Source organism: Lissotriton vulgaris, chromosome 7 (assembly GCF_964263255.1).
Source record: "Lissotriton vulgaris chromosome 7, aLisVul1.2, whole genome shotgun sequence".
In the NCBI taxonomy this organism is placed as follows: domain Eukaryota; kingdom Metazoa; phylum Chordata; class Amphibia; order Caudata; family Salamandridae; genus Lissotriton; species Lissotriton vulgaris.
The window spans coordinates 1,027,187,789-1,027,212,988 of record NC_141695.1 but is presented as its reverse complement, the minus strand read 5'-3'; the positions used below and the strand labels follow the sequence as shown (position 1 = coordinate 1,027,212,988).

The window sequence follows — 25,200 nt, the reverse complement described above, 5'->3', positions numbered from 1 at the left end:
ACCGCAGGTGACGTTCTAAGGGAGCAAGGAGTAGAGAGGGAGGATGACATTCTGTGTTCTTCCTGTGAGGTAGGATGCGATTCACTTGAGGGCTTCTCTTTGTATTCCGAACTGGTGGAGTCTTTCAGTGTGTGGTGAGATATGGTGTCGAAAGCTGCTGAGAGGTGGAGGAGGATGAGTGCTGCTGTTTCTCCATGGTCCAGCAGCATTCTGATGTTGTCCGTGGCTGCCACTAGGGCTGTCTCTGTGCTGAGGTTAGCTCTGAAGCCGGATTGGGGGAGGTCCAGAAGGTTGTGGTTCTCTACAGGTCTAGTAAACTAGATTTTGATGCAGAGATAAGGAAGAACCCTGTGAAACATGGCAATCCAAATGGAACACATAGGGCTTATAAGGGCCAAGCCAGACTAACTGAGCTTGTTCTCCAAGGAAGGTTTCAGCCAATCAAGAGCTGAGCCTCGAAATCAGCACCCTCCACACGGTACACCAACAGATTATGGCCAACCATAGCAAAGATAACTGACAGGTCTAACAAAACCAAGGCATATTTCTAAGCGTTCACTAAAAATTGTGCATATAATGCACAATTTTGTATTGGAGATGAAAGTATTTCTATTTAACTAAAAAATGCTATACTTGCAAAAAATTTCAGAAACATGCAACAGAATTTAAGTTATTCTTCCACAAACATAAATGTTATATTTTGCACAGCAATTTACAAACTTAGTATTTAAATATAGTAGGTATATTATGTATTTCACTTAAGGCTCTAGATAAATAGGTAAAGGAAGGTCACAGAAAACAAAGGTGAGCATGGTAGAACAGTGGTTAGCCAACTCACGGGAAGGGCCTATCATCAACTTCCACCTGGTATTTCCTCTATCTTGAAATATAGTCTGGCAATTTGCAATCATTCTCAGTTTCCAGTCCTGGCCTTCTAACGGACAACCAACATGATGGGCATGAAAAATTATAATCAGTACATATTTAAAAGAAAAGTATGGTATAGTAGTGTAATTGTTCACGATTAACCTGGGGTGGAGATAAACTTGGACAAGTTTAAGTCAACTGTGTTTATTTGCGACAATGAATATATAAATAATGAAAACGTAATTGTACGAACAAAATTTAGTCAGTGTACATATGCAAGATATCGCATGTCAATTTGTAAAGTTTTTTCAAGAACAAAACATCCTTCTGGGTATTATTTTTGGCAATATCAATTCCTGCTACTGTGCTCTTCTGGCCATCAGCATTTCCCTTATGTTATCTTCGGCATCTTTTACACTTCGTTCCAAATACGTTTTCTTCTGCTGCAAAATAGAATTAAAAAAAGTCAAGAATTTTCAGTAACTGAAGCAATAATGCAATTAGGTTATGTTTTCTTCCACGCAAAGCGGTTTGTATTTGTTTTTTTCTATTGATCTATGCTATCAGGAATGAATCTCAACAGGAAGAACACTAAAGGCCTTCTCTGAAAAACATTTCATGAACACACAGGGTTGCTGTTTCCTGTTGCTAGCACCAGAACTATGGAAAAACAACCAAATAGGAGAATACCTGCTACGAAAAACAACAAGATCTGAACAAGTTCCAAGGGGCGGATGCTAGCATAAAGAAAGCTTGACATGCTTTTCACTTCCTGGAGAACAAGTACAATGCACTCTACTTGCAGTTCAGTAAGTGCGCAGACTAGGCTAGACATTATTTATTGTGCAATTTCAGCAGACGAGATGCCAAGTACTGCTCTATTTGCAATTCCCCGATAAAAACTAATGTCACTGCAGTAAACAAGGAACTGGCAGAATATCTTGGCTTTAGACCCCCCCCCCCCCCGCACTAGAATAGACAACTTCTAGACTATGAACAAAACAGCAACCGTTTTTTATGAATTTAGCGATCAGAAAAACGAGAACGCTACTCGGAATCAACGTATTTGTCTCCAAAGCACAGCTCCACTTAGATGTTCAACAGTGCTAAACATCATTGGGGAGGAGGAGGGGAGGGGAGGGAGGGGGGGGAGGGAAGTTGGAAGCGGGTCACTCAGGCCACCATGTTTTTTTCATTCACACATTCCAATGTTATGGTTTAAATCTTTTTATTGGTTTTAATTTCCATTTTCATAGCGATATTATATATCGACATCATAAGCAAACACAGCTCCATTGTATTATGAATTACAAAAGGAAACTGATAAACTCCAAACTCCTCCCTGCCCCAGAACCAGGTGTTATGAGTGATGTGATCGTGCATGGTGTCCTAATTAGCACCTCAATGTTCGGGAACATCTGTCAATCGAATGAGACGGAGGTATTTGGGCCAGGTAAGCTCCCGATAGTATGAAGACCATAGAGTAATAAAGGTACGCCCGGGAGCATATGGGACATAATTTCTATCCGTAGTATATAGCAGAGGAGTTGAAGCCACCCCTGATGAATAGGAATCCGGTTAGAGCCCAATGTGTCAGGATATTTTGTAATGCAGCACAGAGAGCCAGAATAATCTGTCTACCCCTAGTGATTTTAAGGGGAAAGTGAGTGGGTTGGGAAGACCCAAGATCACGTAGGCTGGGAATCTGGGTAGTTGGGTATTCAAGTGGGCATCCACATCATCCAGAATCTGGGACCAATAGGAGGTTAGTTTTGGACTTTACCAGAGAAAATGCAGCAGAGTTCCTTTAGAGCCACATCTACGCCAACAATCCGGATTTCATATTGGGTTGCCCATGTGTATATATGGGGTAAGGTACCAATAAGTGAAAATTCTAGTAGCTGTTTCTACAATAGCCACATTCCTAGCAATGTGGCGTGCTCAATACTATATATCCTGGCATTCTCTGGGTGCCTGGGAACGGCCCAATTCCACCTCCCAACGTTTCTGACTTGTATGACTGACCCGAGGGGTGGGCTGCTGGAGGAGTTTATAGAGCTCAGTAATCAGATGCTTATCAGAGGACTTGGATACCATCCATTACTCGAAGGCAGTAAGCAATAGTTAAGCTCCAGGACGAACTGTAGGATGCATTATCTAATGCCGGATTACAGTTTCAGGTAATGCAAACTCTGAACGTAGTAGGCAAAAGACAAGGGGCTTTCTGTGCCAAATAGGTGGCCAAAGGAGGGACACTCAAGTCATTGCCAGGGATGGAGTTCCATGAAATTCAGCCCTGTTGGGGAATCTAAGTTACCCACAATCGGGGTGAGTAGGGAGGGGAATTAGGTCAACCCCCTACATACACTGACTCGATCCCAGACCTCTAAGAAAGATTTAGTGATAGGTGACGAATAGAGGGTTTATGGTCTAGGCCCCAGACTCTAGGGAATCTAGAAAGAAAAGGAATCTTCCAAAGGGTAAGCCTTTAATGTCGGTGAGTGTGAGTGCCGCCAAGACTTTAAAAGATGGCGCCTGCAAATCATGCTTTTTGTCTAAATTCGATCCCAAACCAACATGGCGCTCAAATACGAGCTGCCATGTTCATATCAAATAAGATATACATTTGTCAAGAAAATTCGGGATGTTTAAAGAAATTATGTTATTACCCATAGTATAATGACCCATGATAATAGACACGATAATAGTTTCTCTCCCCAATTTCTCAAAACTTTCATGATAATTGTGGTTGAACGATACTGTAACTTATGAGACGACTTTTAAGTTATATTACCACTTCAATTCGTATTCAGCTCGACTTCAACTATATAGATTTTAAAATGCTAAAACGAATAGGTTCTGTACTGATAAAATCGGGACGCCTAAGATGGCGCCCGCCGAAACTTGACTCACGCGATCGTTTACCCCAACCTTACAACCCAAACAAGCTTCAGGTGCTAGTAATTTTCCAATTTTAATCACTATAAAAAGACGCTTTTCAAGGTGATTTAGACATCACACGAGAAGACGCCACGCGATGGAGCCGGCCTGATCTACATTCTCAAGTAAGTTGTAAGCCGCCAGTACAGCTCTCTCCTAAATCGGGATGACGCCCCACTGTTTTTGTTCCTCGAGATAACATTGGGATTATTTTCACCAAACTTTGTTGGTTTGATTAAAACATTGGAGCCCTAACAGCACGCTCTTCAGGGGCTTTAGCTGTTATACTGATGTGGGATGTGACATTACAACATGGCGGCTCTTGTTCCCCACATAGTGATTTGAAGAGTAGCTTTCCTGGAATATAGAATTTTCATAAAAAACATGGGACAGGGTACAAAATGGGAGATAAATTTAGTTCCTTGAAGATATATCATGGATGTCATTTATATAATTAATCATTAGATGCTGGTAATGAACCTTTTACATATACTGACTAGAATGATAATACAACTTGAAATAATGTAGGTTCAGGGCATGTTTTTTTTTTCTCTTTGGTAGTAAAGATCTGTTTAGATGCCATGCAAATGCTGGCAAGTATGATTTTTATCCAACACGTTAGCGTAGGCATTGTACTAAATGCAGTTGTAGCTATAGATAAAAGCTCTTAGCACTTCTTTTTCGTCTTTTGTAGATCCTTGCTCTTGGGCTATCTGACCCTTACTGCACAAAACCTAACAAAACTGAATTGTCTCTTCATAAAATAAACGGTAGGCATTCTAATCAGAGGTAATACTCGTGAAATCATTAGTCACATAATATATGAAATATTAATATGGCTTCAAATCCCTTATTTTAGAACAAATCTGATTTTAAATTGGAATCTTCTCCGGATGGAATAACAGTTACATGACCTAAATTGAGAAGGGCTCACTCCAATTGGTAAGCTAACCCTATAGGTTTTACTATGCTAAACTGCCCCCATATAGACTCTTGATCCAACTCTGGTACACCCCTAGTGTCTCTAACCGCCCAGCATGTATCACACATGATATCTACCCACCAACAGTTTCTAGAATTATGAGGTTGATAGGCCCACCATTTCCCAGACTATTTAGGTTATGTAATTAAGCAAGTAGCAGAGTCTAATTGTATAATAATGTGTTTCTAATATGTGCTTTTGGCAAATTTGTAAATAGATGTTAATATTGTGTAAATAAATGATATTTAAGTAATTGGCACTCAACAGGGTTTGGCACAAAATATATATATTTTTTACTAACTGCCACAAGATTGAGGTTGTGGTTCTTTTTATCGTATTGTTAGTAATTGAGATGTGAAAAGTACTGTTTTGTATTACATTCATTGTATATATTTTAATTGTGTGTATATGTGTATATATATTGTTTGTAGCCCTGAAGAAGTCCGTGGAGGACGAAACGCGTTGGCTACTGGATTGAAGAAATGAATAAAGATTAAAAACTTCAAAAAACATCTGAAGACTCTGCTATTCAACTCACTTAATTTTTGATTGTTGTGGAATGGTTATTAGTGTAACAGATCTCTAAAATACTGACGTGTGTGCTGGATCAATTGCTAAAAAAAGACAAGGGGCTTTCTGTGCCAAATAGGTGGCCAAAGGAGGGACACTCAAGTCATTGCCAGGGATGGAGTTCCATGAAATTTAGCCCTGTGGGGGAATCTAAGTTACCAACAATCGGGGTGAGTAGGGAGGGGAATTAGGTCAACCCCCTCCATACACTGACTCGATCCCAGACCTCTAAGAAAGATTTAGTGATAGGTGACTAATAGAGGCTTTATGGTCTAGGCCCCAGACTCTAGGGAATCTAGAAAGAAAAGGAATCTTCCAAAGGGTAAGCTTCTAATGTCGGGACTCTCTCTAGTGTGTTTTGCTAGGGCTCCAAATACAGCGCAAATAATAACAGTGAGAGGGGACAGCCCTGGCGGCTGCCTCTAGAAAAAGAACACAGAGCAGAAGTCTGGCCATTAACTCTGACCGTAGATGTTGGGGAACTAAGTTACTAAGAATCTAAGAGCTAAACCGGGTCCCAAACCCAGAATCGTGGAGAGTCTCTTGTAGATAGAGCCAATTAACCAATTTGAATGCCTTCTCGGCATCAATAACTCAGAGCATTTGTTCTTGATTAGAACAGTGAGCTTTGTCAATAAGATAGAGAATTATTTTCGTGTTGTCACTATATTGGCAATGTTGAACAAAGGCCAGCCCGATCTTGGGCAATGATAGCGGGGAGGAGTGAGCACAGGCAGGCCGCCAAAATCCCAGTGAATATTATGGTCTACATTAAGAAGGGAAATATGCCTATAAGAGGCACATTGGTGTTTATCCTCATCTGGTTTCAGTATAACTATTATGAATGCCTCATTCATAGTTAATATTGGGGCAGGAGATCAATCAATCAGGGGTTTATAAAGCACGCTACTCACCCGTGAGGGACTCAAGGCGCAGGGGGGGGGGGGGGGGGACACGGGGGGCGGGGGCTGCAGCTCAGTCGAAGAGCCAGGTCTGGAGTCTCTTGCTGAAGGTGTTCAGAGTGGGGGGGGGGAGCGTCAGATGTGGACTAGGCGCTCATTCCACGTCTTTGCTGAGACGTAGGAGAAGGCTCTTCCACCTGCTCTGGTTCTGCGGATGCGTGAGGGTCTTTGCCAGGGTGAGGTCGGTGGAGCGAAGGTTCCTCTTGAGTACGTCGAAGACGGTTTTGTTTAGGTATTTGGGTCCGATGTTGTGGAGGGATTTGTAGGTGTGGGGGAGTAGCTAGAAGGTTACTCTCTTCTCCATGGAGAGCCAGTGGAGGTCTCGTAGGTGCGGGGTCATGGTCTCGTGGCGTTCTGAGGAGGAGTCTGGCTGCAGTGTTCTGAATGGTTTGGAGCTGGTCTAGCAGGGTTTTGTTGATTCCGGCATAGATGGCGTTACTGTAGTCCAGTCTGCTTGTGACAAGTGCATGGGTGACGGTCTTTCTGCATGTGTGGGGAATCCACTTGAAGATCTTTCTGAGGATTCAGAGGGAGTTCAACCAGGTTGAGGCGACAGCATTGATCTGGCTGGTTATGGTGAGGGAGGTGTCTAGGATGATGCTGAGGTACTGTGCATGGTCCCTCGGCATGGGTGGGTTTCCGAGAGCAGGGGGCCACCAGGAGCTGTCCCACGCCATGGGGGAGGGTCCAAGGATGAGGATCTCGGTCTTCTCTGAGTTCAGCTTTAGACAGTTGTCACTCATCCAAGCTGCAACGTCTTTCATTCCTTCTTCGAAGCAGAGTCTGGTGTCTTCGGGGTTCTTCGTGAGAGAAAGGATGAGCTAGGTGTCGTCGGCATAAGATACCATGCTGAGCCCATGCTGTCTGACAATGGTGGCGAGGGGGCCATGTAGATGTTTAAAAGCGTGGGGCTGAGCGAGGATCCATGGAGTACTCCACAGCTGATCTCTGTAGGTTTGGAGAGGAAGGAAGGGAGTCTGATCCTTTGGGTTCTGCCAGAGAGAAAGGAGCGGATCCAGTCAAGAGCGGTTCCTCGCATTCCGGCGTCGTGAAGTCTGGCTGTCGGAGTGCGGTGTGAGGCGATGTAGAAGGCTGTGGAGAGTCCGCAGGGTGGCCCTGGTAGAGCAGTATGCAGTGGTCATCGGTGACGGCGAAGAGGGCGTTCTCGGTGCCGTTGCTGCGAAATCTGGACTGGGAGGAGTCAAGGATGGCGTTTTCTTCGGTGAAGGAGTTCAGCTGGACGTTGATGAATCTCTCTGTGACTTTGGCTGCGTAGGGAAGGAGAGAGATGAGCCGGTAGTTTTTCCAAGCCCGTTGAGTCGGCCAAGGGTTTCTTGAGGAGGGTCTTGACTTCTGCCCGCTTCCAGTTGTCGGGGAAGATGCAGGATTCGAGGTAAGTGTTGATGGTCTGGCCTAGTTCGGGAGCTACAGCGGCAGCGGCTCTGTGGTAGATGTGTGGTGGGCAGGGGTCCATGGGAGCTCCTGAGTGTGTGTTCTTCACGATCTTGGTGGGGTCTTCAGTGGTAGCAGGTTTCCAGGTGGTGATGATTGGCCGGTTATCTGTGGTGGTGAGTGTGGTGGTGTCAGGAGTCTGTTCGCTGACCTTGTCGTAGAGGGCCTTAATTTTCAGTGTTATACTCCGTGCCGTCTAAGACCCCAGTAGATTATTATTGTGCCTGTAATCTGTTGGCTAACAGGCATTCACCAATCAGCCCCCACATAGTAAGGATGCTGATCGTGAAGTCCAGCATACTCTACTCTCTCTAGGTCAATGCCAGTTATTGGTGTCCGTGCAAGCATACAACTGACGCCAAACACTTGGAGCAGCGGTTCGCTTATGAATGCGTTCAAGTTCCTAGACTGGCCGTGTCAGTTGCTCCCTTTTTTCCCAGCATATCTTATTGTCAGCTGCAGAAATTGCATTAAATGTGCCTCTGACAGCTTTTAGAGTTTCCCACAACGTTACAATAGAAGTGTCAGGAGTGTCGTCTAGCGTAAAAAAGTCAGCTATTTTCTTATCAACCTGTTCGATGACCTCTAAGCGGAGTAAAAGCGTGTCACATAGCCACCACTGCCTGGAAGAGGATAGAGTCTGAGGGAAAGTCAGTGTAAGGGATATAGCTGCATGGTCAAATTAAGAGTGGGGGTCTTTCTCAGCAGCAATAACATTAGTTTGTATATCGGAGGTCCCAAAAAATACATACATACATTTTGTGGGCAAAAGAATAAAAGGTGCAATCTACTGTTTTGGGATGCTGTTGATGTCCCCAGATCAATCTCCCGCAGCTCCCATCTTCGAGAGCAACCCAGACTGGCCATAAAGTTGGGCAGATCTATCAGTCATTATTGAAGAACCGATTAAGGCAGCACCCTCCCCCAATAAGCACCCAGCAGTCTGTGTAGCCATGACCTCTGTAATTTTACGGCATAGAAACAGCTCCTGGACTTCATTGGGGCCATAGACAGTATCCCTGTGTAAATGTGTGATTGCCCATAGTGTCAAAGTGGGCGAGCTGCCGTCCTCGTATTTCTGCCAGTTTAGGACCTACTGTGCCCCGAAAAAAGTTAGAGATCAAAATTGCAACTCTTGCCGTTTTAGAAGGGCCAGCATAGAAAAATTGAAGTGGAAAGGCTTGGGATCACAAACAAGGACAGTCTGTCACAAGATGCTTCCTGAAGCAAACATAAGTGAGCTCCTGCGTGTTCCCAATAAAAATATATATAGCCCTACGCTTAACTGACTTATTTAACCCTTTCACATGGAGTGTAAAAATTCGCAGGCTCTGGGTCATAGTGAGATAACGTGGAATCTATAGGCTCTCCTCAGTGTGAAAACCCGGGTATGGTTAAATAGAGCGCTGATGAACTTGAGATGCCATATGCGGACCCAAAAAGATAGTGAATAAGGATCAACATCTGCAGTTTTCTCCCCACTCAAATAAAATGAAAAAACATCATAATTAAACATGATAACGAACAAGAAATTGTCCATCAGTATGGATATACAAGGTGAATTCCCAGGTGGTGTACGAAGTGGTGAGGGGCTATGTAGTGGCTCATGGGTATAGCCCCCACCCCAACCGATCAACAGAGGAGCCACATTATGACCAGATTCATGATTCTCCTGGAGCTGCCGAGTCTCCAGACAAGGAGTCTAAGATCGCCTGGTGCTCCTTTGCTATTGTCTCGAAGTCCGGATGGAGCACCTAGACCAAGGCCTCCACACACTGTTGTGCTCCTCTTGGCTGGTGTCGCGAGGAGGGCGAGGAGGAGGGCGAGGAGGAGGGCGAGGAGGAGGAGGAGGGCGAGGAGGAGGAGGAGGGCGAGGAGGAGGAGGAGGAGGAGGGCGAGGAGGAGGAGGAGGGCGAGGAGGAGGAGGAGGAGGAGGAGGAGGGCGAGGAGGAGGAGGAGGGCGAGGAGGAGGAGGAGGGCGAGGAGGAGGAGGAGGAGGAGGAGGAGGAGGGCGAGGAGGAGGAGGGCGAGGAGGAGGAGGGCAAGGAGGAGGAGGGCAAGGAGGAGGAGGGCAAGGAGGAGGAGGGCAAGGAGGAGGAGGGCGAGGAGGAGGAGGGCGAGGAGGAGGAGGGCGAGGAGGAGGAGGGCGAGGAGGAGGAGGGCGAGGAGGAGGAGGGCGAGGAGGAGGAGGAGGAGGGCGAGGAGGAGGAGGGCGAGGAGGAGGAGGAGGAGGAGGGCGAGGAGGAGGGCGAGGAGGAGGGCGAGGAGGAGGAGGAGGGCGAGGAGGAGGAGGGCGAGGAGGAGGAGGAGGGCGAGGAGGAGGAGGGCGAGGAGGAGGAGGGCGAGGAGGAGGAGGGCGAGGAGGAGGAGGGCGAGGAGGAGGAGGGGGAGGACGAGGAGGAGGAGGGCGAGGAGGAGGAGGGCGAGGAGGAGGAGGGCGAGGAGGAGGAGGCGAGGAGGAGGAGGAGGAGGGCGAGGAGGAGGAGGGCGAGGAGGAGGAGGGCGAGGAGGAGGAGGGCGAGGAGGAGGAGGGCGTGGAGGAGGAGGGCGTGGAGGAGGAGGGCGAGGAGGAGGAGGGCGAGGAGGAGGAGGGCGAGGAGGAGGAGGAGGGCGAGGAGGAGGAGGGCGAGGAGGAGGAGGGGGAGGACGAGGAGGAGGAGGGCGAGGAGGAGGAGGGCGAGGAGGAGGAGGGCGAGGAGGAGGAGGGCGTGGAGGAGGAGGGCGTGGAGGAGGAGGGCGAGGAGGAGGAGGGCGAGGAGGAGGAGGAGGAGGAGGGCGTGGAGGAGGAGGAGGAGGAGGAGGGCGAGGAGGAGGAGGAGGAGGGCAAGGAGGAGGAGGAGGAGGGCGAGGAGGAGGAGGGCGAGGAGGAGGAGGGCGAGGAGGAGGAGGAGGAGGAGGGCGAGGAGGAGGAGGGCGAGGAGGAGGAGGAGGAGGGCGAGGAGGAGGAGGAGGGCGAGGAGGAGGAGGAGGAGGGCGAGGAGGAGGAGGAGGGCGAGGAGGAGGAGGAGGAGGGCGAGGAGGAGGAGGGCGAGGAGGAGGAGGGCGAGGAGGAGGAGGAGGAGGGCGAGGAGGAGGAGGGCGAGGAGGAGGAGGAGGAGGGCGAGGAGGAGGAGGGCGAGGAGGAGGAGGGCGAGGAGGAGGAGGGCGAGGAGGAGGAGGGCGAGGAGGAGGAGGGCGAGGAGGAGGAGGGCGAGGAGGAGGAGGAGGGCGAGGGCGAGGAGGAGGAGGGCGAGGGCGAGGAGGAGGAGGGCGAGGAGGAGGAGGAGGAGGAGGGCGAGGAGGAGGAGGAGGAGGAGGGCGAGGAGGAGGAGGAGGAGGAGGGCGAGGAGGAGGAGGAGGAGGAGGGCGAGGAGGAGGAGGAGGAGGAGGGCGAGGAGGAGGAGGGCGAGGAGGAGGAGGGCGAGGAGGAGGAGGGCGAGGAGGAGGGCGAGGAGGAGGGCGAGGAGGAGGGCGAGGAGGAGGGCGAGGAGGAGGGCGAGGAGGAGGGCGAGGAGGAGGAGGAGGAGGAGGGCGAGGAGGAGGAGGAGGAGGAGGGCGAGGAGGAGGGCGAGGAGGAGGGCGAGGAGGAGGGCGAGGAGGAGGAGGAGGAGGAGGAGGGTGAGGAGGAGGGGGAGGAGGAGGGCGAGGAGGAGGAGGAGGAGGGCGAGGAGGAGGAGGAGGAGGGCGAGGAGGAGGAGGGCGAGGAGGAGGAGGGCGAGGAGGAGGAGGAGGAGGAGGAGGAGGAGGAGGAGGGCGAGGAGGAGGAGGAGGAGGAGGAGGGCGAGGAGGAGGAGGAGGAGGGCGAGGAGGAGGAGGGCGAGGAGGAGGAGGGCGAGACGGAGGAGGAGGAGGGCGAGACGGAGGAGGAGGAGGAGGAGGGCGAGGAGGAGGAGGGCGAGGAGGAGGAGGGTGAGGAGGAGGGGGAGGAGGAGGGGGAGGGGGAGGAGGAGGAGGGGGAGGGGGAGGAGGAGGAGGAGGAGGGCGAGGAGGAGGAGGAGGAGGGCGAGGAGGAGGAGGAGGAGGAGGAGGGCGAGGAGGAGGAGGAGGAGGAGGGCGGCGAGGAGGAGGAGGGCGGCGAGGAGGAGGAGGAGGGCGGCGAGGAGGAGGAGGAGGGCGGCGAGGAGGAGGAGGAGGGCGGCGAGGAGGAGGAGGAGGAGGGCGAGGAGGAGGAGGAGGAGGGCGAGGAGGAGGAGGAGGAGGAGGAGGAGGAGGAGGGCGAGGAGGAGGAGGAGGAGGGCGAGGGCGAGGAGGAGGAGGAGGGCGAGGAGGAGGAGGAGGAGGAGGAGGAGGAGGAGGAGGGCGAGGAGGAGGGCGAGGAGGAGGGCGAGGAGGAGGGCGAGGAGGAGGGCGAGGAGGAGGGCGAGGAGGAGGGCGAGGAGGAGGGCGAGGAGGAGGAAGAGGAGGAGGGCGAGGAGGAGGGCGAGGAGGAGGGCGAGGAGGAGGGCGAGGAGGAGGGCGAGGAGGAGGGCGAGGAGGAGGAGGAGGGCGAGGAGGAGGAGGAGGAGGAGGAGGAGGAGGGCGAGGAGGAGGAGGAGGGCGAGGAGGAGGAGGAGGGCGAGGAGGAGGAGGAGGGCGAGGAGGAGGGCGAGGAGGAGGAGGGTGAGGAGGAGGAGGGCGAGGAGGAGGAGGGCGAGGAGGAGGAGGGCGAGGAGGAGGAGGAGGAGGGCGAGGAGGAGGAGGGCGAGGAGAAGGAGGAGGGCGAGGAGGAGGAGGAGGGCGAGGAGGAGGAGGAGGGCGAGGAGGAGGAGGAGGGCGAGGAGGAGGAGGAGAGGGCGAGAGGAGGAGGAGGGGCGAGGAGGAGGAGGGCGAGGAGGAGGAGGGCGAGGAGGAGGAGGAGGAGGGCGAGGAGGAGGAGGAGGAGGGCGAGGAGGAGGAGGAGGAGGGCGAGGAGGAGGGCGAGGAGGGAGGAGGAGGGCGAGGAGGAGGAGGGCGAGGAGGAGGAGGGCGAGGAGGAGGAGGGCGAGGAGGAGGAGGGCGAGGAGGAGGAGGGCGTGGAGGAGGAGGGCGTGGAGGAGGAGGGCGTGGAGGAGGAGGGCGTGGAGGAGGAGGAGGGCGTGGAGGAGGAGGAGGGCGTTGAGGAGGGCGTGAGGAGGAGGGCGTGGAGGAGGAGGAGGGCGTGGAGGAGGAGGAGGAGGAGGAGGAGGGGGAGGGTGAGGAGGAGGAGGAGGAGGGTGAGGAGGAGGAGGAGGGCAAAGAGGAGGAGGAGGGCAAAGAGGAGGAGGGGGAGGAGGGCAAAGAGGAGGAGGAGGAGGGCGAGGAGGAGGGCAAGGAGGAGGGCGAGGAGGAGGGCGAGGAGGAGGGCGAGGAGGAGGAGGAGGAGGAGGAGGAGGAGGAGGGCGAGGAGGAGGAGGGCAGCGAGGAGGAGGAGGGCGAGGAGGAGGGCGAGGAGGAGGGCGAGGAGGGCGGCGAGGAGGGCGGCGAGGAGGAGGAGGGCGAGGAGAGGAGGAGGAGGGCGAGGAGGAGGAGGGCGAGGAGGAGGAGGGCGAGGAGGAGGAGGGCGAGGATGAGGAGGGCGAGGATGAGGAGGGCGAGGATGAGGAGGGCGAGGATGAGGAGGGCGTGGAGGAGGAGGGCGTGGAGGAGGAGGAGGGCGTGGAGGAGGAGGAGGGCGTGGAGGAGGAGGAGGGCGTGGAGGAGGAGGAGGACGTGGAGGAGGAGGAGGGCGAGGAGGAGGGCGAGGAGGAGGGCGAGGAGGAGGAGGAGGAGGGCGAGGAGGAGGAGGGCGAGGAGGAGGAGGGCAAGGAGGAGGAGGGCAAGGAGGAGGAGGGCAAGGAGGAGGAGGGCGAGGAGGAGGAGGGCGAGGAGGAGGAGGGCAAGGAGGAGGAGGGCAAGGAGGAGGAGGGCAAGGAGGAGGAGGGCGAGGGCGAGGTGGAGGAGGAGGAGGAGGAGGAGGAGGAGGAGGAGGAGGAGGGCGAGGAGAAGGAGGAGGGCGAGGAGAAGGAGGAGGGCGAGGAGAAGGAGGAGGGCGAGGAGAAGGAGGAGGGCGAGGAGAAGGAGGATGAGGAGGAGGGCGAGGAGAAGGAGGAGGAGGAGGAGGGCGAGGAGGAGGAGGAGGGCGAGGAGGAGGAGGAGGAGGAGGAGGGGGAGGAGGGCGAGGAGGAGGAGGAGGGCGAGGAGGAGGAGGGCGAGGAGGAGGAGGAGGGCGAGGAGAAGGAGGAGGAGGGCGAGGAGGATGAGGAGGAGGGCGAGGAGGATGAGGAGGAGGGCGAGGAGAAGGAGGAGGGCGAGGAGAAGGAGGAGGAGGGCGAGGAGGAGGGCGAGGAGAAGGAGGAGGAGGGCCAGGAGAAGGAGGAGGAGGGCAAGGAGAAGGAGGAGGAGGGCGAGGAGGAGCTGGGCGAGGAGGAGGAGGGCAAGGATGAGGAGGGCGAGGAGGAGGAGGAGGAGGGCGAGGAGGAGGAGGAGGAGGGCGAGGAGGAAGAGGAGGAGGGCGAGGAGGAGGAGGAGGAGGGCGAGGAGGAGGAGGAGGGCGAGGAGGAGGAGGAGGAGGAGGAGGAGGAGGAGGAGGAGGAGGAGGAGGAGGAGGAGGAGGGCGAGGAGGAGGAGGAGGAGGGCGAGGAGGAGGAGGAGGAGGGCGAGGAGGAGGAGGAGGGCGAGGAGGAGGGGGAGGAGGAGGAGGAGGAGAAGGGCTAGGAGGGGGGCGAGGAGGAGGGCTAGCAGGAGGGCGAGGAGGAGGGCGAGGAGGAGGGCGAGGAGGAGGGCGAGGAGGAGGAGGAGGGTGAGGGTGAGGGCGAGGAGGAGGAGGAGGAGGAGGAATCTGCTTGGGGATCCTCTATGCCAAGAAGTCTACAAGCTTCCTCTAGGGAGCGGAGCTGGTGAAGTTTTCCTTGCAGACATAAAACCAGCTGAAAAGGATGGCCCCAAGTGTAGGAGATGTCCTGATTGTAGAGGTGCGTCGTGACTAGGCGAAAAGTTCTACGCTTTATAAGGGTAGAGGCAGCTAAGTCTTGATAGAGTTGGGCGATGGTTCCCAGTGTGTTATCGGGGACACACGCCAGCTGTCAGCTAGTGGTGCAGAGTTTGGTCTCCTTGGGCCCACTCTGTGAATACGATCCAGTTTGATGTTAGTCTCCAGGAAGGTCTGCAGAACCAAGCAAAAGAGATTCGCAACAAACAGATTGATATCAGATCCCTCTGCACCAGTTTTTTATGTCTTTAATGTGGATGTTGTTGCGCATGGATCGATTCTCAAGATTTTCAGTGAGTGCATTTAGATCTAGAGTTTGGTCCCAGAAACTGACTCATTTGCTCGGGCTACTCTTCCCGGCTGGATTTGAGGTATTCTAGGGAAGACACTCTATCCCAGGTTGTCAACTATTTGCCATATTTCCTTGACCTCAGCCGAGAGGGCTTTTCTAAAGGTCTAGAGGTCCTCTCTATGAGAGGCAAAAGGAGCCTCCAAGAATAGTCTTGTCACTGGGGATTCTATCTCTCCACCTTTCGACGCAGAGCCTTTACCTTTTGACGGGAGGTGCTCATCACCCTGATGTCCTCTGGATTGATAAGCATATCTTTTAGTGTGTGGTCCTTTTCCCCTCATCCAGTGGCCATAATGCTTATGGGGTGGGGCAGTGAGGGACGTGTGACATTTGAATTTGAAACTAGTACTTAGCCACAGTCTTACCGCATTCGGGAGGCTGAGTTCTCTCACCCGCTCTAAAGGCGTGGGCTCTCTTCCAGGTTTGTGCTGCCCTTGTTTGGGTCCTCTAGGCTCCCGTAGGTTGGAGTGGGACTATCTTGCGAGGCAACAGTCCAGTCACGCAAGCTATAAAATTAGAAGCCTGTCGCGACCCCGCCGATGGCGCGCCAAAAGCAAGCCTGTCCGTGCCTTGACGGCACCAGGGGCCAGACACCTGCCACTGGTGGGCCAGGTTTAGTGCAATACTAATCAGACGAGCTACGCTGTTTCAACTGCAAGTGCAATATTACATGCCAGCATTCAGTTCAGGTTGACATGGGGCAGAACACATGCCAAGGGTGCTCCTTTGTGCTACACCTGAGGCCCTCCAACCCTGCTGAAAACCCTACAGGGGCCCAATATCTTCTATTAAATTGCTGATCCCTCCCAAAGCACAAACATGAAATAGCCGACCTCATTGTAGCTAGGCAGATGAGCGCTCTCTTCCTGGTAGAAACGTGGCTCCATGATCAGTCCTCTCCAGACATTTTAGATGCCATTCTTAAGGGTTATGCCGTCACCAGGCAGGATAGACCGCAGGGTAGGGGAGGCGGGCTTGCGGTGATTTGCAAGCAATAGCTATGGTGCAACTTCTCAGAAGTATAGATCAGTGGGGCCGAAGCATCCTTCTTTTCCCTTAGTATCTCAGTCCATTTGAAATGATTCCGTTTTTTGCGGTAGAGTACGCGCACTTCCTAATTTTAAGGGATTCAAACCTACATCTTGATGGTCCAACCTCACCTAAGAGCGTGGACTTAACGGAGGATGTAAAGCCACTCCAGCTTCATCAGTTGGTAAAGGATCAGACACACATACAGGGGCACATTCTTGACCCCATTTTTGCCAATCCCGATTTAGTGAAGGTGGCCGCCCCGATTCAGATTGCTTGGTCCAATCACTATACTTTCCTTTTCAGATTCAGGACATTGATCCCCCCGTTAAAGTAGCGAAGGCCCAACCACTAAAACTGGTCAAAGATTAGTCAGGAGGTTTTCCTATCTATCCTGAGCAGTAGTCCTCCATGCCTGGAAAAGTGCCCACAGGACGCCAACCAGCAAGTATCAGCAAGGTTAGAGGAGGCGTTAAGATATGATAGCGCCGCGTAAAACACGGAATTTCTCTTGCTTCAGACTTTCAGCAGGCTGGTTCATGGAGGAACTAGCACAAACAAAAAAAATATGCATGAGTTTAGAACGAAACTGGCAGAAGAACTACTTCTACCAAGACAAGGAGATCTATCTGCTGCTGCTAAAGGAATACCATAAAAAGATGAGGGTGGCTCGTTTGTTTTTTTTTACACACTAGTTCAACAAAGCTAAGAACGGACCCAGGGGGGGGGGGGAGCCAAGATGGCGGACGGGACGGACGTGTGAGCGCCCGGCTCCCCAAGCCGTCTGCTTCGCATAGATATCCTGGCACTAATCCTTGCTTACACCGCGCTGAGACGATGACATGAACGCGCTGATGACAGTCGCTTTCATTTGCGACTTCCGCCGGCCGTTTTGGATGAAGACTCGGGGAACTAGCCGATCACCGGGGCTGCCCACGATCCTTGTGCCGATTGCCGCCGCAGGTCACTGGTGCTCTTAGCCGGGCGGACGGGCTGTGGAGGTGCCGGCGTTTGGGACTGACCCGATTGCGGAAGATGGATGGAGTTTATCCTGTCCTGTGAGGCGCGACTCCAGTTGGCTGAGGAGTGTGTGCCTGGGAAACGGGATCCCTTTGTTCCTCGCTCTCCACTCCTACGCTGCCTCTATCCTGGGCGGACTCCATCTTGCGGCGTCCTTCTAGTCGCGCATTATCAGTACCCACGGGAGACGAGAGGGCTCTCATTGTGCATGGCCCCCCGCACTGGTAGCTGCATGCCCTTCCGTGGTGGGACGATGGCTCTTCCATAACGGAGTCGCCCCCCTCCCTCCAGTGTGGATCCGCGGGAGAGAAAGCAATGGCGCTTGCCCTCCAGCATGGACAGAGGGCTGTTCCCTTATCCCCAGTTTGCGCGGACCTGCCTGCAATTGACCCGGGCGATGATCCGAATGCGACACTGTGCGAAGCGGATCGGCTGGTGTTACAGAGCGACCTGACCTGTGGCGATATCCTTGATGCCCTCGCAGACCTACGAGCAACATGGCGGCGCAATGCTCAAGAACTGGGAGGTAAGATCGATGAAGCTGTGCTTTCCATAAAGCGACCGAGGCTGCCTGTTTCCCTACTGCCTACGTGTGCTTTTACAATGGATACAGTGTTGCTGCAAGTGCGAGCGGAAGATCGAGATGTTCCTGGCTACAATGTTGCGTGCCTCCCTACCGACACTGCTACTGCTACAAAGTCTCCCCTCACTCCGGGAACTATGACTCTGCCTGAACAACTGCTATCAGAGCTCCGCTTATCGCTCTCCCAGCTGTTTGCCCCCTTTGAGGGTGTAGCCTTCGGAGCCCTCTTTCTACATTGCCGGAGTGAGTGTCATCCTGCATGGCAGGGGGGGGTTCGTCATCCTGGCCGCTGAATTTGTTGGAGACTGGGGACGCTCATCTTCTTCTCTTCTGCTCCTTCCATGTCGAGAGCGGCCATTTTGCTCCTTTGTTCTGCTGGACAAGTATCCGCTGAGATGGTCATGCTTGGAGAGGTTTCGTCGTTCAGGCCAGGGTTGAAGGGGCCTCTCACCTCGGCTTGTTTGATCGGCTGGCGGAGACCCGGACTATTTTTCGTTTTGCTATGCTGACTGTTTTGCAATTGCAGCCTCTTTCCCATTTGAGTTTGCGACTATCCTGTACTGTTGTGTTCCTTGCAGATGGGAGGGCGGTTCTGTATGGGCCCGGGGTTCTAAATGTGAATGCTTTACTAATAGTGACTGGCCTTGTCATGTGCCCGCTACCATGCCGTGATTGGGGTAATTAATAACGCTATGGCTTCCCGTGTGGGCTGAACAGGGATTGGAACTGCTTTTGTATATGTTGTGAGCACACATCGTGAAATGATTTCTTCCATCTCTTCTATTGTTGCAATTTATTACAGCGCTGTTGCTTTCGGAGTAGGAGGTTTTCAGTGTGGGACACAGTGGATGGCCGAGGGTCCCGGGTGTTCTGATGCTAAGTAGGCTCCTCCCCACTTTCTTCTTTTGGGAGTGGTAGATTAGCTTGTCCTTTTCTCCCTCCCTATATTCAAGAGTGACAATTTTCTTTCTTTTCGTCTCCTTTTTTCCTTCTTTCTGCATTTTCTTGCTGTCCCTTCTCCTTTCTTCCGACTTTTCTTCTTCCTAAATTTCGGGTTTATAGGGCGACAGGCCGCTGCTAGGGGGGGGGTAGGCCATAGCCTCTGCATGTGTGTAGGGTGGGGGGTTATATTTCATTTTTGTTAGTTTCTATGGGACCTGTTTTGTTTCCTCTATGATTTTAGCTTTCTTGCCCATGTTTGGGAGTGCTGGGTGTAGGGTGGCAGTGGTAATGTGACTGGGTCATAGGTGCTACTCTGTAGCATAGCTATTGTGTAACCATCCTGCCTGGCGGGGACTTGATTATCGATATACGAATTGCTTGATACAGTTGCCAACGTCATGTCCCACCTGCATGGACCTTGTTCTTAACTTTTATTTTATCAGTACGGAACACTACGGCCTGACTTCGGTAGTTGCATAACAAAAAACTTTAAAATTTAACCTTCATTCATCCTGTGACACGGTGCTGCGACATCCTTCAGTCTTTCTTCCTTTAAATGTTTGCGGTTCTGCTGCAGTACTGTGTCGCCATAACGTAAGCTGTTGTGCTAACTGATTGTTCGTGGCCGGCCGGATGGTTGTAGGCCCGCATTTGTTATTTTCCTCATGCACAATAAAGGTTTTCAAAAATTTACAAAAAAAAATTTAAAAAAAAAAAGAACGGACCCAGAGATATTTTCAGGATTGTCAAATCGTTTACTTCTCTAACGAGGGTAGTTCCAGTTAGGGCTCCGAGTAGGAGCAGTTGCACTGAGATTGCCCATTTCTTTGTGGACAAAATCTCCTCGATATACACATCGTTTCCAGATATCGCATACAAGGTTGGCCTTTCCTCTAGGAGGGACTCATAGCAGCTCACGGAGGGCACCTTCAAGATTGAGAGCATCTCAGGGGATAAGCTATGCTCTCTAGCGGCTAAAATAGCTCAAATCAAATCTGGTTCACGGATAGACTCCGTGCCTCCAGCCATTTGGAAACTGGGGCTATCAGTTCTGGCTTCCAGCCTATGCTCTGTGCTTCACCTACCATTTGAAGCAGGCCGACTTATTGCGGAGTGGAAACACACAATGGTGGTTCCACTCTTTAAAAAAACCATCTCTTGACCCCCTCCAAACTTGAGAATTTTCACTCCATCTCTCTGCTTCATTTCCAGGCAAAACTGGCTGAGAAACACGTCAACTGCCAACTCGCAGAGTTTAGCACAGGAAATAATATCCTTCATAATACTCGATAGGGTTTCAGACCACAATATAGCACAGAATCGGCCTTGCTTCTGGCCTCTGAGACACTACGCAAAGTGGTAGATGAAGGGAAAATAGGGGCTCTGGTCCTGCTGGATATGAGCGCAGAGTTCGATACTGTGTCACACACTGTGCTATTAGATCGTTTGTGGACAGACGGCATAAAATGCAAAGCTTATGACTGGATTGCAGACTTTCTCTACAAGCACTCTTTCCAGGAAACACAGAAGTCCTACACCTCGGATATTATCACTTTACTGCAAGGAGTGACCCAGGGATCGGGAGTGAGCCCAACTCTTTTTAACATATAGATGCGCCCTTTGGCAGACCTAATCAAGGGACATTGGTGAGAATGGCGTTATTTGCTGATGACACTCCGCTTCTGATCACACTAGCTAATGATCACAACAGGGCCACAGCAAATGTAAAATTTTCTCGCTGACGTAGCAACATGTATGCATGCTAGCTGCTTGAAGTTTAATGCTGACAAAACTGAGGTGCTGGTAGTGGGGAAACAGCCCTCTATCTGGTTCTTGGCAAGGTGGCCGGCAGATCTGGGCCACACCCTAGCCCCTAAACCTAAACTGAAAAACTTAGGCATCTTATTCGAAACTCAGCTATCATTTGCTAGTCAGATCAGGGCCACAGTGTGCTCCCGTTTTGGAGTGCTGTGACCGTCAGACGTTTGAGGCGAATACCAGCCGCGGCACAAAAAACAGTTACGCAGGCCCTGCTGGTGTCGCCACTTGACTACTGCAATGTGCTGTATTTGGGGACCTCAAGAGACAGACTGGCACCGCTTTAAAGAGTACAAAACGCTGCTGCCCGGATGCTATAAAGAATACCAAAATGGACCTCCATTAGGTCAGGTTTGGCTCAACTTCATTGGCTTCCAGTCAGACACAGAATCTCGTTCAAAGCCCTATGTTTCACGCACATGATAATACACCAGAGGGGTCCCAGCTACCTCATTCCCTTGATCCATTCATACACTCCCGCTAGAGCACTTAGATTGGGAAATGCAGCACTGGCAGAGATTCCCAGAGTACGCTAGGCACGACTGGGGGGCTGCTCCTTTGTTCTTCTTACAGCCTAGCTGTGGAACTCTGTACCACTCAACCAAAGACTTGAACAGTCGGAAGCATGTTTCAGCAGAAATCTGAAGACGTGGCTCTTTAGACAGAGCTAGAGCCCACCTGGCCCGACTATCCGGACCTTGACATGATGCTACTGCTCAGTGCAGGGGCACTCCGTCCGGAGTAACCAGGTACTCTATAAATGCTAAATCAATTCATGGTTTCATTCATTGTGTGCAGGAAGCCGAGGTCTGTTAACCTGGTCATCTATCCTAGAGTGCCTTACTTGGCAGAGGGGCAAGCTGATAACGTAAGCTGCCAACATTAGAGTGTTATAACTGAGGATGAAACCCACGGTTTTACTAGGCCCTGCAGCAAACCAGTGTCTCTCTCTCTGGCAGGGAGACGGAGCGGGATCCATCACCTCGGTGTCAGGTCCCCACGGACGCACCGTACACACCCAGCCAGGTCCAGGACACTGAGGCAATCTGGGGTCCCGCGGGAGAGGTCAGCAATGTACAAGGTCTCAATGTAGACTCAAGCCCCAGTAGTGTAGCAAAATGTCCAGGAAGTAGCAGGAGTGCAAAAAGCCAAGAGGAGTCAAGGCTGTGTTGCAAGTTTTATCCAGTGGGGGGCTCGGGTCCACCCTACCAGCAGCAGGGCCCTAAGCCGAGCAACAGAGCGTGCCCCACCCCATCCTGGGTCCCAGGCGTTCCCCTTGTGCCAGAACCGAAGCAAAAACATTGCAGGAGGCAATCGGGATCCCAGGCATGTTGCACTCATGCTCTCCTGACGCAATGGCTTCAAGTCTTACAGGGCCTCACTTCCTCCTCCCAGGCCAAGTCAGCACAGCTCAGGCAGTCTCCCACCGCAGAGCTCACCATGATAACTCAGCAGGAGCCCCAGCCCGGAACTTCTCAATGTCAGAGTGGGGCCCATCTAGTTCAACCAGAAGGCTCAATGGAGCAGGGACCACTCCCCACTTGGGAAACGCAATAGGCCCCAGTCCGGCACTGCCAGTCACCTCCAGCACTGGCACTCGTTGAGGGTTGGCCTCCCAGTCCACCGCTCCCAGTTTCAGTCCCTATAGCGGGGGAACCAAAGAGCCGGTAGTGCCCAGTGAGATCCCTCTCTCTCAGGTCTCAGGGATGCACCGCCAACTGGGTGTATGGTGTGGACGCGGAGACTTCAAGCCGGGCGAGAGTTGCTCAAGATGGAGGGGGGACCGGCAGACAACACCGTGGTCTGGTGGTAGGCTATCTCCACCTTGTGCCCCTCTCTGGTGGTCACCAAGTCTCCAGGCAGAGGTACCCACAGTCGCAGGGGAATGATGAGTCTTCTAACTCCGCCCACCGTGAAGCTTCGGCTAGGGTGCCACTAGGTTGTGGGCTCCGCTCGGCAATCTTCCCTTGGCGGTTCCAGGCTTCAAGGAACCCCACAGATCACTCAGGCGATTCTCTGTGGCCTACACTGTCACCGCGCAGCAGCCAACAGGGATATTTTGCCGCATGTACCCGCTATCTAGAGGGCCGGATAGGTGGAGGGGACAGAGAGAGAAAATCACATCTCACTCATCCACCATCTTGGCCACGACCCACATATTCATTTTAGAAGACTAAAGAAAATTGACATATAATCTTTTGCATTGTAGAGGTCTTCACTGAAGTCAGGCACACAAACAATCCAACCAATATGCAGATTCCCTGGGAAATTATTATTTTTTTAAAACCTAAATTTAAAGTAAAGTAACTTTTATTCAGCATTGGTTACAACTTTATGTATGGTTAAAAAAAATCAGGAATTCATTATAGAAACAGTTAAAGTCCAATTACAGTTATGAAATAAAACCGAAAAACCACTGAAATCCACCAGTGCTGGATAGCTAGACAATCCATTACTTGCAAAACAGCAATACAAACCATAACAGAGCGGCCAGAAAGAGGGGAGACATAAAGAGGACTACCACCAAATACCAAAGAGCACTCTAACAATGTACAGGTTACATGCTAACACAGGCTACTCCACTTCTCATGCACCCAAGAATGTTTATGTGTGCTGTAGCAAATGGGTTCCACCCATTTAGTCCCCCTGAATTTTTCACATTAGACTACCTAGTTTTTGGACTGCTACTGTGAGCAGATTTCATTATCCAAGTCTCACTCACAATTAATTTATTGTAAATGGGCTGGGATTGCTTACACCCTGTGTGCGTCTTTTGAGAATTTTGCTGAATGCAACGTAAGAGGTGCAGAGTTGGCTACTCGAACATGTGCGCATGTGTGTGAGCTGCAGGTGTGAGTGTATCGCCTTGCTCAGACCTGCATCTGTACATAGGTAGTCTGCCCGAGAAGGGACTCATCAATGAATGGTACTGATTTGGAGTAACCCTCATCATGTTAGGGGGAATTCGTTGTGTAGGACTGGCACTTACTGCAGGTTTGTGGTGCTTACACTGCATTACACATTATGGGCAAAATCTGTCCTAAATTTTATTTTTGCGCTACTTGGGTCAATCTAGGGCATGGGTACTCGCAAACATTTCCCAGGGGCCACAAAGTAGTGACTGTGGCTTCCAGAGAGCCGCAACGATGAGGCAGGACAAGGGTTGGGGTGCTGAAAGGTGGGCAAGGTGGGCGTAGGGGAGATGCAAAGCAGATGCGTGGTAAAAATAAGTTGTCTAGGAAACATTATTTGCTTCTTTACCTTTAGTTTAATTGACATGCAAATAAAGTTTGCCCATTTCACAGCTTTTGGTGAAAAACAGCCCAATGCTGTGGTTCACCGGGGGCCATACTTAAGGTCAGGAGGCCGCATGCAGCCCTCGGGCCGTACTTTGAGTATCCCTGATCTAGGGCATGGGCACTATGATATTGAGCCCCAGACTCTGATGTTTAAGAGTAAACAGGCATCAGAGTGTAGATTTACAGTTCCTATCATACATACACTCCTTATGGCACATCAAGAGTTTTCATTTTTCCATAACTCAGCCCAAACAGATTCTAGGCATTTGTCCCCGTTTCTGGGCAAAGTTAATTACTCTGCTTTGCAGAAGGGTCAAAGGCAAGAGCACATTACAGCCATTAACAGTGCTTGACCCAGTTCATGGGAAAGAAAGAAGTTGGGAGAAACTCTGCATCTGTTAACTAGCTTGTTACACTGCACCTGGACTGAGATAGAGGAGATAGAGCAGGCCCACAAAACCAAAGGCTGAGGGTCACATTTCTGAAGCAAACACAGTAGGGTGCTCGCCTTGTAAGTTTTGATGGGAAGGGATCAGGCAGCTGATTCAGCTAGAGGCGTAGTACAGGCTCTTGGGTAAGCTCTTTCCACAGACAACTTGAAATCGCATTATTGGATTGTCTCAGGGAGGACAAAACTTGAAGCCCTGAGGACCGAACAGTGAATAAAACTATATGGCGCTTCGCAGCATTCTCAAGAAATGCACCCTCCGGAGGGCCAAGCGCCTGGGAGTCGACGTAATTACATACATTTGTTTGTTATGGGAAGGGGTGTGCATGGTGCCCCCTCCTCAAGCACAGTTTTGGTCCTGGGGCATCCTTCTCCTTAAGGTCGGTCGCGTGAAGTAAGGTTCCGGGGTCCCCAGGACTGAAGACTCAGCCAGGTGTGGTTCCTGCCCCCCATAGCTCAGTCTGTGCACATAGAACCTGCTCCCACCAGGTAGGAGCAGAAAAGATGATGTACCGGCTCTAGCATGCAGCACAAGAGGTGTGTGCCCATTGGAAGACGGCAGGGGCTGCTAGGATCCTGGGACTACCCCAGCAGTCATCTAACGATCCTGGCAGCACCCTCGTGCCTGGTGGGCATGGGCACAAGGGATTTAGAAAAAGAAAAAAAGTGGAGCAACGCCACTCCATAAAGCGAAAAGACACTCATTAAAATTGCATCACCTCACCAAAGGAGCACCCCAGAACCCCCGGACCACTCTGAAATCTCAATATTGCTTCTTATGTGGTGCCCCACAACGGAAAGGGGACATCACCAACCTTTCAGTAGATGTTGAGGAGGGCTACAGGGAGTGCAGCAGGCCCCCCAGAATGGTTCTTTGAAAAGTGACCCCAAATCTCCTAGGGGATATACAGATGATTCAGAGAGAGGCTTAGAATATTCCATGTGTCTATAGTTCTAGATATGGGCTCTGGAGAGCATTGACCTCTAGTGGTGGGTCCTAAGGATGCATCAGAAGCCTGGAGGGAATAAAAAAGTCTGGGCACATGTTTTTTA

The 25,200-nt window shown here is 51.8% G+C and overlaps 1 protein-coding gene across 1 annotated transcript in view; it reads right to left on the bottom strand.

The window, feature by feature from the left end:
* Positions 1-1,055: 1,055 nt before the first annotated feature.
* The window catches only part of PFDN1 (prefoldin subunit 1), an 87,456-nt gene continuing 63,311 nt past the window's right edge, over positions 1,056-25,200 (bottom strand). Inside the window, exon 4 of the mRNA XM_086928839.1 lies at positions 1,056-1,310. Coding sequence (XP_086784965.1) covers positions 1,227-1,310 — 84 coding nt within the window. The 3' untranslated portion in view covers positions 1,056-1,226. The remainder of the gene's footprint in view (positions 1,311-25,200) is intronic.